At 41.8% G+C, this 18,722-nt stretch overlaps 1 protein-coding gene across 3 annotated transcripts in view; it reads left to right on the top strand.

Moving 5' to 3' along the window:
- Positions 1 to 18,722, top strand: part of ste14 (isoprenylcysteine carboxylmethyltransferase ste14) — a 240,951-nt gene that overhangs the window by 212,585 nt on the left and 9,644 nt on the right. For all 3 annotated transcript variants that reach the window (XM_089594085.1, XM_014357229.2, XM_089594086.1), the window contains one exon: positions 4,239 to 4,718. In XM_089594085.1, coding sequence (XP_089450211.1) covers positions 4,239 to 4,718 — 480 coding nt within the window. The remainder of the gene's footprint in view (positions 1 to 4,238; positions 4,719 to 18,722) is intronic.

Genomic DNA, 18,722 nt, shown 5'->3' with positions numbered 1-18,722 from the left:
CAATTCTACATCACTCTCATCACATATTAACTCAACCTTTTTAGCAACCTTAAAACGAATCTTAAAGATGAATCTAAGATAATAAGTGATTACCCTCAATAGTTTCTCTAAACTAAAATATTTCCAATACACTTCCCAACAAATATCCAGTGAACTTAAGTGATTAGTCACTACAATGTCACTTGATCTACTGTCATTAATAAAGTCGTCTTTGAGTTAAAATTTAGAGTATGTAGGCATTAACTAGTGTGAGGTATCAGGGTTCCTCCACCAGTTATCTAGTCGACAGGTCTCTGTTTTCGTGAGATATGATGTGAAATGACAGTTGGGCCTAATTCGTGGATCTGACGGCAGTGTAAGACGGTGTGTAAGTCAGATCACAGATAAATCATATTTATCCTTGACATCATAATTTAGTATAGTGATGAACGAGTTTGGCTAATAGCTTCGCTGCAGACAACTCTAAGCGAGGAATACTTAATGTCCTAATAGGGGCATTTCTTGTCCTTGACGTTTATAAGATGACGAATCCTTCATCGCTTTGAACGATGCGAGTGTAAATCACTGCAGCATAGGCCCTTTTAGATGCATCCATAAACCCATGAAGCTTAATAGGATGAATTCTTATTTGATAAGGTAAAGATTATTAAATTAATTAAACCAAACAATGATAGTATACTTGGGTGATTTCTATTCTCAGTTCAACTTCATTAGCCATAACGATTGTATCGTTATTTTGGCGTCAACAATTACGGGACCCAGTGACTAAGGGATCGTACAAATGTGCTACGTGAGAAAAAACTGATTTTTTAGTCCAAACTGACTTTATAAGATTAAAATTTTTTTCAAAACCCAAACTTTATTTCAAACCTATTTTATGTAAAGAAAACCTCCCCACTTTCATTACGCCTTAAAACTGACTTATTTTTTTCTTAACTGCAGTGGTGCAATGTGCACCAGATAATTCATGGTCCTTATAAACCTCGTTTTCCATTACTTCTACTACTAAAGGACAATCGACTTCATAACCGTAAGTTAACTGTTTTATAACTCTGGAGATCAGGTAAGGAGAGCATGCTAAGTCGTATATTACTGTTCTCAATTAATACGTTACAAGAGGGTCAGAATTCCTTGAACGCCAGAGTAAACATTGAAACTTCTAATCTCGTTTATCAATCCAAACTTGACTGAACATTTTCTCTAAGTATGCGGAAAATGTGAAACGATAACTTCGCTAAAGAGTTATTCAATTGAATAAGTCTGGTATTTTGATGTACATGAAGTTACTAGTGTAAGGAGCAGCCTCCTTAAATTTTAGCAGAGCCATTAAAGACTGTGAGGTGACTATAGGTTTTATTAGTAGCAATTCAAAATGTTCTGACATAAAGGACTTATAAGCTTTGTCCAATTATGGATGTTTTAAAATCCACGCTTAAAAGATTTTATTGCCAAAATTAAAAAAAACTTAGAGTCAGTTCGAGCTGTAGTCAGAGGAAATGCGTTTGACTTAAAAGAAAATCTCACTATATAGTGATCAAGCTCATTTCTGGTGTGAATAGAAACGAAATACTTCTCACAGAGTTAATCATCAGAACGCAAATCTCTAAAGTGCAGCGGTGGTTTCTCAACTTCCTAGAAGTTTTGTAAGAATGGCATCAGTTATTCATCACCTATATAGTGTAGTAAAACCAGATGATTGTCCATGTAACCTATAACTCCCACAAAAATTATTATAACTTAGAAAATAAGGGACCAATTTTAATATTTTTTTCAAAGTAGGGTACCTTGCAAAATATTAACAGCTAGTCTACATCCCAATACACTAAATGCTCGATCACGTTCAATTTTCGTCCTCGTGTGGAAACTTTGTAATAGATACAATATCGCATATTGAGATGAAATCGTTTTGGATTTCCAGAACCTTTGAATTGTTTACTAGTATTCTTGCGTCACTGTCTGAAGTTGCTGTTAAATTATTGGTTTTACTAACTTTCAAAATATTATGTATGTGCAATCAGCGCATTTACTTTTAAGCACTAGCCCGCCCAATTTTTAGTCGCAGTAGATAGGCTTCCCCCACCATTCGTCTTTTTCCCTTAGCTAGATCGTCTCAGTGTCCAACGTAATAAAATTTCCTCATTTTTTGTGCAAAAAACTGTGAACTGGTTTGAGCTGAAAAAAACTTGCTTCCTTTATCTTTTTAAGCACTATTTTAGACTATATTTCTTTTGGCAAGAAATTTTTTTCGCATCACAAAACGTAAAAAAAACTGTTTTATGTACCTTTTTGACATTTTTTCACATTGGTTCCGTAAAAATTTACTTTTAAAAAATACATTCTGCTAGTTCTGTTATTTTTCTTATAATTATTGCGTCAAAAAAGTAGAGGATTTTTTTTAACGAATAAACTAACTCGCCAGTACTATAGAGCATGATAGTATCTAACATGATAGACGATATTTATATTATGTTGTGATAGGCTGACAAACCTTGCCCCTCTTTATTGACCCTTCAACAATACGGGTATGTACATTAGCTTTTATGATCAGATCTAATTAGTTACAATTCATGTAAAGAGAATCGACTGATTTTAGGCTTTTAAAAACTGTCAACCCTGAATTTTGAATTTAATCATTTAAATGAAGGTTTATATAATGATATGTGGGGTAAAATCTTAGCCTCAACTGTCAACTTGAACTGCGAAGGAAATTGTAGTTGCAGTGTAAAGCTAACACGCTTTGCTACTCCAACAACGGAATCACCTGATCTGTAAATTACAAACAGAATTACAAATAGTTAAATACTGAGAGCATTGATCTATGGGTGCCTTGACTATTATACACATGCCAGTAGGACAAAGTAAATTGACGTGGGCTGCAGCTAGCAATAAACCTTTCGCATTAGAATGTGGACTATCGTTGTGATGAGAAGTGGGGATCTTTTTTTCTCTGATTCCCTAAACAGTTGTTGCATAACTTTTGTGGTGAATTTTGCGTCATCGGATTGTCATTGTTTATATATTTCTAGTAATTTTAAGGCCAATTTTGTAATAATGAAAAAGACCATGGTAGTTGAAACCTCTGGTACCCCTACTAGTGTGGAATACTTTCTTTAATCTACAATGTAGTATATCTCTTTAAACAAAACGTTGTACAAGATTTGATCGATGTATTTTTCGTAGATGGAATCGTAAGTAAAAAAATTATTTAAAAATAATTGTTGTTAGACCAGCCAAATTTTATTTCAAAACAAGTTTTGAAATTATTATGAGCTAGTTGTGATGGAGTGAGTAATGATGCCTTACGCTTATAAAGTATGTAGTAACATCTCTAACAGATTTTTTTAATTTTGGGGCTCACTTTTTTTCATACTTTTATCGCACAACATGATTTACAATTTATGCACTGTGACTAGTAATACCTTTATAATTGTTGCTTTACAAGTATTTCAAGATAATAGTAATACAAATTAGCAAAGATTCGAAATCAAGTCACATTGTTATTTCAAAAAAAGTAATTTTGTCCACCCTGTTGTCCAGTGCTTGCGTTTTTTTATTTTTTACTTTGTTATCATCAAAGTTAAGAAAAGGTTCTTATCAAGCATTTTTGCACCATTTTTTGTTTGTGCAAGCCATTACTTGTTTCTTAAAATATTAATACTGAAATAGCTGTCCTACGTTTGTGTGAGTACTGCATTCTTAAATACTGTTTTTTTTCTCTTATCAGTAAGGTTTTTTAAGAAAATGCTTACAAAGTTAAAGATTTGACTAATCCACACCTAATTAAATAAGGAACACTATAATTTTTATGCTGATTTCACCTCCTATCAATTTGAAACATTTTTTATCTTTTAACGAATTCATTAACTATAATGCTTTATATCTTTATTTTGTAAAATAGTTTTGCGAAAGAATAGCTACGAAAATTTTTGGAAAGATATGATCCAACACTTATAAATAAGCTAATCTGAATAATGTTTGGCTAAGTTATTTAGAAATAAGCATACAACACAATTTTAGCAAAGAATTTCTAAATCTTTTAAGTATTCACTATTGAAATAAATTCTGAAGTGATCTATAGCTTTGTGTATATTCAAAGTACGAATATTACAGTGCTGAGAAGAATACCACGCATCATTTTATTTTAGTACTTTTTTTATCTTGTTTACTAAATTATAAAATGAAAATGTACGCTTTGCATATTATGAGTTATTCATCGATACAAAAATTTTTATTTCTAGATTTCTGCCAGAGCATTCTTCTTAGGATTCGTGATTTGCTTAGGACTATCAATTGATTTAGCTTCTGAACCAACGTGGAAAATTTTTGGTGTCTATGCATCAGTATTATCAACATTTCACTTTACAGAATTTTTGTCAGTTGCATCCACCAATCCAGTAGCATCATCTTCGGATACTTACATTATTAATCACAGTTTTGCCTATACTGTAGCAGCCTTGGCAAGTTGGATTGAATACTTCTTCGAAAGATATTATTTTCCAATCATCAAACAAAACCTTTGGATTTCCTTAGTCGGTATTATTATGTGTGCCACTGGAGAAATAATCAGAAAGACTGCCATTTATACTGCTCAACATAATTTTAATCACATAGTTCAAAATACAAAATCTAATAATCATAATTTGGTTACTCATGGAATATACAATATTTGCAGACATCCGAGTTACGTTGGTTGGTTTTATTGGTCCATAGGTACTCAGGTAAATTAAAACTGCTTTCTAGTACATCAAAGAACTATAATAGTATTTGAACTGTTGTATTTTTAGATTGGCAGAAATTTTAAGGTTACTCATTTTGTTACCTTCCTAAAAAATGAATACGTCCTATATTTTTGTTGTAGGTTAGGATAGGTTTCCAAAATGAAAAAATGATATGCTGCATTTTTGAGCTTTGGAAGTAAATTTAATTTAAAAAAAAATTGAGAAATATCTAATAATAAAAACGAAAACAAAAGTGGAACACAAATGAAAGTAAAGAAGAAGTTTTCTAAAACATATTTAAAATGAGATTGGTAATGCTTTAGACTTGTCTTGAAATCTCTTATGTAAATGGTTTTGCGAAGATGAATATAAAATATAGCAAATGAGCAAAAAAAATTTAGTATCATAGAAAACCACTAAAAAATGTATCATTTTAGACCCGGGCTATTTATCAAGTATTTCTTAGGAGATAGAAAATATTTCTTTTATTGATTAGTAAATCAATCTCTGATTACTAAAATAGACTGTAGGAAGTTAAGATTTAGAGAAAAGCAGATTGTGTCTAGATTATGAATATTAAATTTCTTATACAGCACATCATACTTATAACTGAAGTAGTTCATAACTCCATATTTACAGCAAAGAATCTGTAGTAATTTATCCTGAACCCTTTGAAGCTAAATCTGTTCAAAGTATATGGTATATGGTAAGCAAATAACTAAAAAGTAGGTTAAAGTAGAGAGCACCAATGTGATGAGTAAAAGTCACATTGTTGAAATATTTTAAAAAGTCTTCAGGAGGATGGCAAATGCAGTCCAGAATTTCGGTGACCGTTCTAGAATTCTGCAACTTCATCAAGGTATTAAAAGAAAAATATAGATCTAGTAAGTTTAATACTAAATCTAAAACTTTATTTGTTTACCCTTGATTGATCCATGCTATAAAATAGTTATGTCAAACAGGTGTTTCTATCCGTAAGGATATTACATGCTGTCATGACCTTATTTTGCGTAAATACATTTTAATGTTGAAACGTTTATCTTATAAAAATGTTTGTTTACTACTCCAGGATTTAATTATATTGTTCAAACTATGAATACAATTTTTTTTTGTTTTGTTTGTTTTTTAATAAATACCTACTTACTTAGTGTATTAATTTTTTAGGCCTTATTGCAAACGAGTACATATAGCCTTGGTACAGTCAGTCACATTGTTACGTTATATTTGTTACATATTACAGGTAATGGTTACATTTTACATTATTGATCACATTTTTACATTATTGGATACAGTTGTAGTTCGTTGGTGCGGTGATGATGTCACATAAACCACCGACAGAGTGAAGGATCTATGCGGCAGGCCCATTTTGCTGCGAGAAGATCGCCCATCCCTTCACGAGGAGCATTGCGTTGTGAAAAAGCACATGTGAAAATTCATAGAGGTACTTACTCGGGAAACGAACCCTCAGTCTCCCGCGTGCCGTCCCACAAACCAGCCGACCGAGCCACCGCGCGCTTATTCTATAAATACAAATTCAATAGATAAATACAATTGTCGTTTGTATACTTGTGCGTATTATGCATTAGCAAGACAGTAGGAGACAAGAATTCACTTAAATCTTAGAAAACAGGTCTCAGATGTACATAAACGGTTTTTTTTCTCTTAAAACGTATTTGTAAGGGTATACTAAATCGAAGCTGCTTACTAGCTGGTCGGAGGTCATACTGTTAATTAAGCTATTCCGGAAACACTTGTAAACAGTGATGACTTCAGGTAAAAATATTTTAATATTTCAATCTAAACTTATTTTCTGGAGTAATATATGAGTTGCACAAAAAATTTTATTAGATTTGTGTATTTCTGTCCACTCTTAATACACTATTTTTAGAGAAAAGACATTGTTTTGATTTCTTATCATTTTACCTTACTAATGCATGATAATTACAGTAAATTCTGAAAAGTAGACAGTTTCATAGTATTTCGAGGCTCTATAGCTGCTGCAGTATTGTACATTCTCCTGTTTTATTGATCATACTTCCCGCTAGGGTAATTATGTCAGACCCTTGGCTACTATCTTTAGTTTTACCTAACTAACATCTGAATACGTCAACGCTTATTTTGTACGAACTTAAATATACGTACCGAACTTCTTGCAACTCTGCTATTTTCAATATTCTTTTTTTTTTTATTACCACCAAAAGTAGACGAGTAATTTATTTGAATTTATTGGTAGGTATTTTTCTAAATTATTTCTAGTTATGAGTGATTCGTGAAGATATTTTTTTTACTTATAACTTAATTCCTTAATTCATTCAACACTCAGTAGATGGATTGACTTGTTTATTCAAATTTCATTATTTTCAGACAAATTGTTAAATTACCCAGTTTACACGTTTCATATTTATATCTAACTAGTTATGTTGATTTAAATCAATGATTTTTTATCTATGGATTCTGTTTAACATCACAATTATACGTTTTATTTTAAAAAGTAAGACTGACTTTATCATCACTCTAATTATGGCATACGTACGAAACGATGTTATTAACCAAGGTTGTTTTTTTTTATTGACTTGCAGATATGAAGTGTAATTAATATTTTTAATATATTTTTATGTGACGCCATATGAACAACAACGGTGTTCTGACCAAGTACTTGTTAAAAAATTACCTATTTATTCATTAATCATGGTCAAGACTAATTGATAATTCAGTACTACATCTTTTCTATTTACAAAGAATAAAAGCTTCAATGTTCGTTTCTACTTAAGAAGTTTTCATTGACATTCCTTTATCAGTCTAACGTGGGAACTGCGTTTAGATCCGTCTGTAGTATCTTGGAAACGAAAGTCTTGGATCTTTCCAAAGGACTGCGACAGGACTGGATGCGCAGCCATCCTGATTCGTAGCGACAAGTTCCCTGTATCCGATACTGGAGGTAAGGACGGTTTCGTGTATCAGGAGTGGAAGTGTATTCTATGTGAGCTGCTATATTTCTCCTAGCATATCGATCGGCGTCTTTAGAGGGCGGCTTCCCAAACTCGAGGATGCTATTCGTGTGTGCGGGGAAAATGGTGACATAGTCCTGGCCGGCGACTTCAACTCCAAGGCCATCACTTGGGGGGGAGCCAAGAACCGACTCCAGGAGCGGGCGGTGCTAGAGATGGCTGCAAGGTTAGATCTCATCATCATGAACTCTGGAAGTTCAGTAACGTTCAGGTGAACCGGAAACCGGGGCACGATCATCGACCTTACACCAGAGTCGTCACAAATGGCGGCGTGGGTGTATGACTGGCGGGTTCTGGAGGACTATACGGCTAGTTATCACCAATATGTCAGCTTTGTCCTTGATGCGGGGCATGGTGCAAACTTGCGAGAGGTACCTTGAGGGCGTGCAGCCGGGTGAAACGTGGCGAAGCTCAATCGAGATTTGTTGCGGGAAGCCATGACAAGCGTGCCCCCTCCCACCGTTTTATCCAAGATCACCAATTCAGCGGAAGTCGAGGCTCTTGTAGGGGATACCATGAGACGTGTCAAGGAGTGGTGTGACACGTGTATGCCCAAAAGAACTGCCAGGCGGGGCCGGCGATCGTGCTACTGGTGGACCGAAGAAATTGCCAACCTGCGTGGGGAGGCGCAGCGCCTACGCCGTCTTACACAGTGACACATAAATCGCGAAGACGTGGAGGTGGCTGTTGCCACGTACAGGGAAGCAAAAAGTATCATGTTGTGGGAGATCAAGGTGAGCAAGAACCGATGCTGGCATGAACTCATCGCTGATGTAGATAAAGATACGTAGGGCCTGGGCTACTGAATCGCGCTCAAAAGACTGCGCGACTCGGACCCGGTGGCGCCAATGGAGCCTTCCTTCTTGGAGAGGGTGGTCTCTTGTCTCTTCCCGGAGCATTCCTAGAGGAGGTGGAAGAACATAAGTGAGGGCGAGTTGCCTCTCTTAACCCTCGATGAATTGAGGTCAGTGGTATTGGAGATGCCGGGCCGCAAAGCCCCGGGTCCGGACAGGGTGCCGTCAGAAGTCCTCAAGGTCATAGATGCGGGAAGACCACATGTGTTGCTGGACATGTTCAATGCGTCTTTGCGCAACGAACTGTTCAGCAAGCGATGGAAGATCCAAAGGCTTGTCCTTCTGGACAAGAATAAACCACCCCCCTTGGTCCCGTCGTCGCTCCGACCTTTGTGCATACTGGATAATGCCGGCAAAATGCTCGAGAGGCTGATACAAACTTGTCTAAGAGAAAGGGTCAGTCTCTCGGACAATCAGTACGGGTTTTGAGGGGGACAATCGACGGTCATGGCTGTGGCTGAGGTCCTTGAGTCGGTGAAGTAGGCATGAAAACCCTCACATAAGACGAGAAGCTCCTGCGTCATGGTGACTCTTGACATTCGAAACGCCTTTAACTCAGCCAAATAGTCTGACATAATGAGGGTTTTAAGGCTCCAGAATGTACCGAAATACCTTAGAAAGATACTGGATAGCTATTTCCAGGATCGGGTACTCCGGTACGATACGAAGGATGGACCAAGAGAGAGGTGCCTGACGTTGGAAGTCGCACAGGGCTCCGCCCTTGGCCCTGACTTATGAAACCTGGTCTGCGATAAACTTTTGTGCCTTGAAATGCCTCCGAAGGTCAAGCTGACGGGTTTTGCTGATGACATAGCACTGCGCGTCACAGCAAGATCCCGAGAGGAGGCCGAGTGCAAAATTCGGTGGGTGGTCGCAATAGTATCAAAGTACCTGGGGGATCACGTTTTTGTACTTGCGATCGACAAGACGGAGATGGTCGTCCTTACCAGGCAAAGGTGGTTCGGGGGGGACTTTCACCTAAGCGTTGCGGGTGAGGCAATCTGCGCAAGCCCGGTTGTGCGCTACCTGGGGGTGTGGATTGACTCACGGCTCACCTTCTGGGAGCATAGGAAGAGAGCAGCCGACAAAGCCGCCAAGGTTGTGGGAGAGCTAAAATGGTTAATGCCAAACGTTGGGGCCCGCGAGAGGCCAAAAGACGGCTTCTGGCGTCGGTCTCCAACTCGATACTGCTGTACGGCGTGGAGGTGTGGGTGGATGCGGTTGCAAGACGGGACGTCCAAAAGCGCCTCATTTTGGTGCAGCGCATCGGATCTCTAAGGATCGCTTCCGCCTACCGCACGGTTTTCTTTGCTGCTGTTATGGTGATAGCACAAACGATCCCAGTCGTGTTGCTTGCACTGGAGTGGCGAAGGAAATTTCTGAGCTCCAGTGATGAAAGTGATGGCGACAGGCGGGTGGAGACGTTGACGATGTGGCAACAGGATTAGGATCAGGCTAGTGTTGGTAGATGGACGTACCGGCTAATCCCGGACCTGCGACCATAGGTGAAGAGAGGGCATGGAGAGGTGAATTATAACCTCAGTCAGTTCCTCTCTGGGCATGGTCAGTTCCATGCCTATCTCCATCGCGTGGCGGTGAAAGCATCCCCCACATGTGCATACTGCCCCGTGGTGGATTATGCCATCGAACACACGGTTTTCGTGTGCGAGAGATGGCACCGTGAGTGCCAGCAATTGTTGGACAAGCTCGGCATAACGCCCACTCCCGAAAACATTATCTCTGAGATACTTCGCACCGAAGAGAGTTGAAGGGCGGTGGACAGTTACCTCAGGTCAGTGGTCCGTCACAAGAAAGAAGAGGAGAAATCCGCTGCGTAGGACGCTGAAGCTGCCCTTTAAGCGGCAGCAGGGAGAAGCAACGAATGTTGTAGCGCTAGAGAATGGGTGCCAATCTATAAGGACCCCGACTCCTCAGAAGTGCTACTGCTACTACTGCTGCTGCTGCTGTTACTACTACTGATACTACTACGACTATTACTACCCGGGTAATGCCGGATAGCCACATTGGATATGGCTGTATGTCTCGTAAACAAAAAAGACATATTGGGCCGACTGATCTAGGCTTATTACCTTTTGAGAGGCCACATGTCTTTACTTTTGAGTGCATTGCTGACGCCTACTCACTTTGGTGGGTTATCTTCTCTAGTCAGAGGTTTGTATGCCTATTTTTTGTTTTTCTGAGGCATTTGTGGTTTGCCTACATAAACATTCACTACATATAATCACTACTTTTACACTTTGTACACAACGTCCGGACAGTCTTCGTAGGTAGAACTAATGAACAGTGGTAACTCCCGGCCAATCCAAGTAAGTAGCATCCTTTTCTGGAAACAGAGGGAGCTCCTACTTTTGTTTCAACCCTTTTCAAATTTTTTTTTTATTTTCACAAAAAAATAGGTAGTACTGACGTCCACTGGTTAGCATGACGAAAAAAAAGTCTCAACTATGATTAACATTGATGCAAAACAGTACCCTAGGCATTAACTTCTTTGAGAAGATCTAATGGCAGTTTAAATCCGGTGTAAGTACTGCTGGCTGACGCAGACTCCACAGATTCTGGGGAGGGGGGGGCATGAAGACGATGCCTAATGTCCGCGATTTGGACAGCATCGTCGAAGAAGCTGGAATGAGGCAGTCGATTGAGAAGCTTATTAGAAGCAGGAACCAAGACTTTAAGGTTCAACTTCTTAAAGCAAACGCTAATGGACAAAGAATGGCGTTGGTAACTCTTGACCAGACAGACGCCAAAGAAGTGGACTACATAGGCCATTCGTTTCCTGCCGTGTTAAGAGAACGCTAGTTGTAACAGGGTGTTTAAATGTCTGTCATTCTCTCTCCTACCTCCAGCCTTCATCACGCTGTGAGTTGTACCTATAGATTTTTTTTTATTTTTTATATTAAAGTGTTTTACATCAGGCTCCTATAAAGGGCATTACACAGGGCACTTAGCACTTGGGAGAAGGAAGGGAAGAGGGATAGAAGGCCTCACATTACTGGTAGGGGGGTAGGGGCAAATTAGACAATTTTGCTGCGAGAAGGTCGCCTAAATCCTCCTCGAGGAGCATTGCGTGGTGAAAGAGCACTTGTGAAAATACACAGAGGTACTTGCCTGAAAAAGTCGCACTGGCCGGGAATCGAACTACGGTCTCCCGCGTCCCAATCCACGAGCTAGCCGACTGAGCCACCGCGCGCTCTCTTGTACCTATAGATACATACAGTCCAGTTCTGCTGCTGCTGTGGAAGCTCAAACCATCTGAAGAAAGAGTGTCCAGGCCCAGCACGGTGCTTCCTTTGCCCAACAATGGAAAACAAGCACGAAGCAGGCAGTGGGAGCTGCTCTCTATTTAGAAGAGCCCTAAAAGAGGCCAGGGATAAGGCCCAAGTAGGATTAAATTAAGGCAAAAAGGCCTTGAGTTGAAAGACAGGCTTATGTGGACCCACGCTGCGCTGGATACTTTTTACCTATCAGCAAGGGAAAGCATCAAGCTTATAGTGGTGCTTGCTAGGTTAGTGGCCTACTACGGAGCGCTAGAAAGAGTGCTGGTCCTTAGGGACCCCAAGTCCTTTTTAGGACTCGAGAGCATTAGCACCTCTAGCAAACGGTGGCGAGTTAGCTTGTTAATGCTGTGAGACGCGATGGTCTCCCTGGTGGCTCCACCCTGAAGTAATGCTAACGCGGTTCCGGGGTGGATCAAAAGCCACGCGGCATGGGGGGGTTTTTAGTGGGTATGGGTGGTCTAGTAAAAAAAATCCATCGAGTCCCACACTACCACCGTACTTGTGGTTTGCCTCAATGCATTTCCCCTTCTTCCACAAAAAAAAAAAAAAAAAAAAAAAAAGAGTTGTAGTAGTAATAGTAGTTTTTTTTTGTGGAGGAAGGGAAAACGCATTGAGGCACACCGCAGGGATAGCGGTAGTGTAAAACTGGCGGATTTTTTTGACGAGACCACCCATACCCACTAAACCCCCCCCCCATGCTGCGTGGATTTAGTTCCAACCCGAAATTGCGTTAGAATTACTTTAGGATAGAGCCACCAGGAATAACATCATTTCTCACAGCATTAACGAGCAAGCTCGCAACCAATTGCTTGAGGTGCCAATCCTATGTCTCCTTTTTTTGTGCTGACAATGCTTTGGAATGCGGCATTGGCCTTGTCAGGGTTAAAGTTCGCCTTTATTAACTTCAGTACATTAGCAAAGGTCTGCCCTTCGGCCATCGTTACCAGTACTGTTGTCATCGCGTCGACTCTCTTCTTCTGGCCTTTTTTGACTTTTAGGAGAACCTTTTCTTGTTGACCTCTGTCTGTTTTTTTTTTTTTTTAGACATGGCTTATTGGCATTTTCCAGGACTGTCCGATGAGTTCCTGTTTCTCTTAACTCGCTCAATTTCCTTTAGGGCAGTGTTCAGGGTTTTTTTCTGAACATGTTATCGGAAATTATCTCTATGCTGTTTTCTGTACTGCAGGGATTAAAAGCGCTCCTTTCACCTATTAAAAAATCTTTCTTTTCTAAAGGAGACATCGTTTTTAGTCTTCTTGGCTCCTTTGAGGTGTTCAAGTACAGTTTTAATTCCATTTTTAATAGCATTAGCAGTATTTCCGTACTTCTGGCTTACAGTTTCAAGCATTTTTTTAAGCTAACTTGTTGCAAGTTGAACTTGCTTAATTTCTTGATAACGCTTTTCTTTTAGCTCTGCACCATAATTTTCCATTGACTCGAGCTCCTCCCGGGTCTTGTTGCTAAAAACTGTCACGTTGCTGTCCTCGCTGACGTTACTGCCTATGCTCAAAAGGCTTCTTTTTTGTCCTGTTTCTGTGAGTACAGGCCATGAAACATTTAACAGCCCCTGATGGCCATGAAACACGTCTTTGTGCCCCCTCCCTTCCCACAATCCGTGGGGCCATTGGTAATCACCCGGGCTTTCTTCGGATCGGAACGGTCGGTGGATTCCCTTAAGAAGGGTACCGCCTGGAGTACTAATTTCATATTGATGTTCTTCATTTTATGTTCTTCTTCAAATCGTGTTGACCGGTGGCAGCCAATACTCCCCTTTTTTTCCGAAAATAAACATTTGAAAAGGATGAAAACCAGCGCAGCAGCCCATTTCGTTTCCCAAGATAGGCGCTACTTGCTCGGGCTGGCCAAGAGAAGCCACTCTCCCTCAGTCCCACCCGCGGAGACTGCCCTGGCGTTGTGAAGAGAGTGTGAAAATGGTGATTGTGTGTCGTGTATGTAAATGTTGGTCCACTACAGTTATTCCAGCGAGACGAGCGGCAGGCATACAATCCCACGACCGACGCAGACAACCCGACAAAACGAGCTGGCGTATACAGGTATGAAAAGTGCCGCCATGTAGCCTCTTCAGTGGTAGTAAGCCTAGATTAATTAGCCCACCACTTTTTTTTTGTTTATAAGGTGTGCAGCAATATCAGATGCGGTTACCCAGACTAACCTGGGCCTTATTGTCTGGCTTAACCCGCCGCCAGGCCCCCCACTCCAGCCAGAGAGAGACCCCGCCGCACGTAAATTGAAACAACTAGTGAGTATACTACAGCAAGCCTACCTCATCCCAAGCTAGGCATCCCCACCAACAACAAGATCTTGCAGCCCAAAGAGGGTGTGGTAGTAGTGGTGGCAGTGATAATAGTAATGAAAATGACGGTGATAGAAGTTGTGGCAGACGTAGTGGTAGTTTTTTTTTTTTTTTTTTTTTTGTGCAAAGAGGGGAAATGCATTGAGGCACACCGCAGGGACAGCGGTAGTGTGGGACTTGGTGGTTTTTTTTTATAAGACCACCCATGCTCACTTAACCCCCCCCCCATGTCGCGTGGCTTTTGATCCACCCCGGAACCGCGTTCGCATTACTTCAGGGTGGAGCCACCAGAGAGACCATCGCATCTCACAGCATTAACAAGCTAACTCGCCACCATTTGCTAGAGAAGTTAATGCTCTCAAGTCCTGAAAAGAACTCGGGGTCCCTGCGGATCAGCACCCTTTCTAGCGCTTTATAGTAGGCCGCTAACGTAGCAGGCACCACTATAAGCTTAATGCTTTCCCTTGCCGATAGGTAATACAGTACCCATCGCAGCCCGGGTCCACATTAGCCTGCCTTTCAACTCAAGGCCTTTTTGCCTTATTTTCGTCCTGCTAGCGCTTTTTTGAATGAAGGCAGCTCCCACTGCCTGTTTCGTGCTTATTCTCCGTCGTTCGGCAAAGGAAGCACCGTGCTGGGCCTGAACACTCTTTTTCCGGTGGTTTGAGCTTCCATACCGGAAGCAAAGCTTTGATCTGTTTCCTTCTCTACAGTTGTTTGAGACGTATCCATATCCCAGGCATTTGTAACATCTTGTTGCTTCAATTCTTCTTCATATTCGGCAGCTTACGAAGCCAACTCGTAACCAGCCTTCCTCTTCTACTTTTCTGGCAGTTGCTTTGTCCTCCTTTATCAACGCCAGTCTCTGTCCTCTGGCATTTGGTTTTAAGAGAGATACTTCTGGCTCCTGGCTCTTAAGTCCAAAAGTCCTAGTGAAAGCCTCTTTGACCTCATCTTCCTCTACAATAGCATCCAGGTCTCGGACCTCTAATTTACTTTTTTGTTGCTCATTTTGACAGTACCCTGTCTGGCTACCGACTTTTCAATTTGCTGTGAGAATGCAGTAGCATTTTCTACATTTTTGGCCTTAATAAGTGTGTCTCCTTTTTTTGTAGTGACAACACTTTGGACTGCCACATTAGCCTTATCAGGGTCAAAGTTTGCCCTCATAGTCCTCAGCACCTTTGCAAAGGTCTGCTCTTCGGCCTTCTTCACTTCTACTGTTGTTGTCGCATCCACTTTTTTTTCTGGCTTGTTTTTTCATTCAGTAGAATTTCTTCTTGTTTGCCACTGCCTGTTTTCTTTTTCTTTGGAGGCAAGATTTGCTGGCGTTTCTCAGGGCTGTCGTATGGGCTCCTGTTTCTTTTACTCCGTTCTATTTTCTTTAGGGCAGTGATCTGGGTATTATTCCTGTACATGCTGTCGGAAGTTATCTCGCCTTTGTTCCCTCCACTGCAGGGATTTAAATGACGACTTCCAAGCGTTTACATACACTTCTTCTTCATAAAAAAAGCTTTTTCTTAGCACCTCTGCCTCTTGAAGGTGTTTAAGCGCGGCTTTGAGCCTATTCTTAACAGCGTTCGCTGTGTTGACGTACTTATCGTTGATTAATTGTAGCGTCTCTGAAAATATCTTTCGTTGATGATTGTACTTTATCAGCCACTTGCTGTCGCTTAACTCTGAGCTTAGCATCACTTTCTTCTAAAGAGGCATGCTCCTCCTAGGTCTGGTGGCTAAATAATGACACGCTGCTGTCCTCGGTGTCGTTGGTGCCTATGCTCCACAGGCTTCCTCTTCGTCCTTTGTAAGAAAAGGCCATGAAACATTTAGCAGTCCCTGTTGGCCATAAGACACGTCTTTGTGCTACCCTCCCTGAATTCGTGGGGCCTGCGACAGTTACCCGGGCTTTCACCGGATCGGAACTGCCGGCGGATTCCCTAAGAGAGGTTACTGCCTGGGGTACAAGTTTTGCATCGACGTTTTTCATGTTGGCATCTTTCTAAATGTCGTATTGACCCACGAAGGCCAGCACTACCCTTTTTTCTAGAAATGAGTATTTGGAAAGGGTTAAAACCAGTGCAGCAGCCCTCTCTCTTACCAAAGAGAACTGCTACTTGCTTGGACTGGCCGGGAGTCGCCACTCTCTCTCAGTCCCACCCATGGAGACTGCCCTGGCGTTGAGTAACAAGTCTAAGAATGATGTTCACGAGTAATGTATGTATATGTTGGTGCACTACGGTCATCTTAGTGAGACGAGCAGCAATGTACAGTCTCTCGTCCGCGCAGACAACCCAACAAAACGAGCTGGCGTAAGGCACTAAGGTACCGCCACATAGCGTCCTCAGTGGTAGTACGTCTAGATTAGTTGGCCCACTACTTTTTTTTTGTTTATAAGGCGTACAGCCATATCAGATGTGGTTATCCAGACTTACCTGGGCCTCAGCGTCTGGCTACACCCGCCGCCAGGCGTTCAACGCAAGCCTAGGAGAGGACCCACCATGCGCAAGTCGGATCAATTCGTCAGTATCCCTGTGTTTGTTTAGTGAGAGTGTGATGCATGTATCTGAGAAAAATGCTATAACCGCCGCTTACTTCTATATACTACGGGTGCTAGTTTTTGTTGGCCCGCATCCAGCATTGGAGTGCCACCCACGGTAGCAGAAAGCGAGAACAAGGAGCACAAGCAGGGCCGGCCCATGCATTCACATTGATGAAGACACAGGGGACGAGTCCCTTGTTCACACTGCCATAGATACACACGCCAACGCCGTACACGTCTCCTAATCCACGCCCCCAACCATCACCACAGAAAGCCTCCCCAGCTGCCCCTTGTCACCTCATATCTTATGAGGATGCCCCTATCCGCCACCTGGGGAAGCGCCCGGTATGGAGAAACCAGCAAAAACCCCACCCAAGAGTAGTGGTATAGTAGTCGTAGTGGTTGTAGTAGTAGTGGTTTTTTTTTGTGGAGGAAGTGGAAATTTATTGAGGCACACCACTCTCTGTGGTAGTGTGAGACTTGGTGGATTTTTTTATCAGGCCACCCACACCCTCACTCCTTCTCCCCCATGCCACGTGGCTTTAGTTCAACCCCAGAACCGCGTTGGCAATACATCAAAGTGAAGCCACCAGGGAGAACAACGTATAGCACAGCATTAGCGAGCAAGCTCACCACCAGTTGCTGAAGGTGCTTATCCTCTCGAGTTCTCAAAAGAACTCGGGGTTTTTAAAAACCGGCACCCGTACTGTAGTGCTTCTTTTAAGGCCGTAGTCTTTGCAAGTGCCACTTAATGCTTGGTGCTGTATCTCATCGATATGTAGAACTACTCAAAGCAGCATGAGTTTATATAATTTTGTCAGGGAGTTAGTTCCTCCCTTTTTTTGTCCATGAGAACGATCCAGGCAAACCCGTCAACAGCGCTCTAAGCATCGATGCCCCTTGACGTGGTGCCGATAATGTTTTCAGGCGTGACGACCTAACCCAAACGGCTCCTAAGCTGCTGCTGCCGCTGCTTGCGCCACCTTACACACTAAAAGAAAGTGTACTTTGCTTCATGATCCACCCCGAGGCAGTAATCGAAACTAGCTGTTGGTCTTAACGCCATGTGGTGAAGATATGCATTAAACTGTCCATGTCCCGAAAGGAGCTGGGTGATGCAATAATTAACCTCGCCGTGGCTGCGCAGGACTGGTATAAGCCGGTGTGTCCACCTACCCACAGCGGCATCGTCTCACTCCTGTTGCCAGCGCATGCTCTCTTCCCTTATGACGTCGTCTGACTCTGTTACACCTGCCAAAAATCTGGCTCTGCGCTCCAGCTCAAAAAGGACGATAGGCACAGTTCTCACAATCACCATCACCGTGGCCGAAGATACTGTGCAATATGCACAAGTAACTCGCAAGGCCCCGATCCGCTGCACCAAAGTTAGGTGGTTTCGAAGCCATGCCACTGCCAGAACATCTGCCCAGATCCCTGAGCCATACAGAACGATGGAGTTTGCCACCGATGCAAGAATGCTCTCTCGCGGCTTACCGATATTCGGCATAAGTCGCTACAGAGCCCCTGTTACTTTCAAGGCCTTTACTGCTGCCATCCTAATGTGTTCCTCAAATGTGAAGAATTTAATCACACTCTGAGGTACCTGACCGTGGGGCTCTCGGAAATCGACGCACCCACGACGTTCACACGAAAATTATCGCCAAACCATTGCTACCTAGTGAGGACAACCATCTTTGTTTTGTGGCCAGTCAGCTTGAAGCCATGGTCCCCAAGCCACTCCGACATTCTAGAGGTCCTTCACTGAATCCTGACTTTAGCTTGGGCCCGAGATCATGCTAGGATAACCAGAGCAATATCGTCCACAAAAAATCACTAGCTTAACCCCCTGGATATTTTTAAATGTAGGAGCCCATCATACATGAAGTTTTAAAGGCCCAAACCCAGCGTGGAGCTCTGAGCCACCCCCAACGTTAATTTTATCTCTCGTCGTCCCTCCGTTGTGTTGTACCAAAGGACACGGTCCTGGAAA

This window comes from Copidosoma floridanum, unplaced genomic scaffold, assembly GCF_036245765.1.
Source record: "Copidosoma floridanum isolate Cflo_tuat_1 unplaced genomic scaffold, Cflo_Japanese_pri ptg000020l, whole genome shotgun sequence".
Classification (NCBI taxonomy): domain Eukaryota; kingdom Metazoa; phylum Arthropoda; class Insecta; order Hymenoptera; family Encyrtidae; genus Copidosoma; species Copidosoma floridanum.
This window is presented reverse-complemented; position numbering and strand designations above follow the sequence as displayed.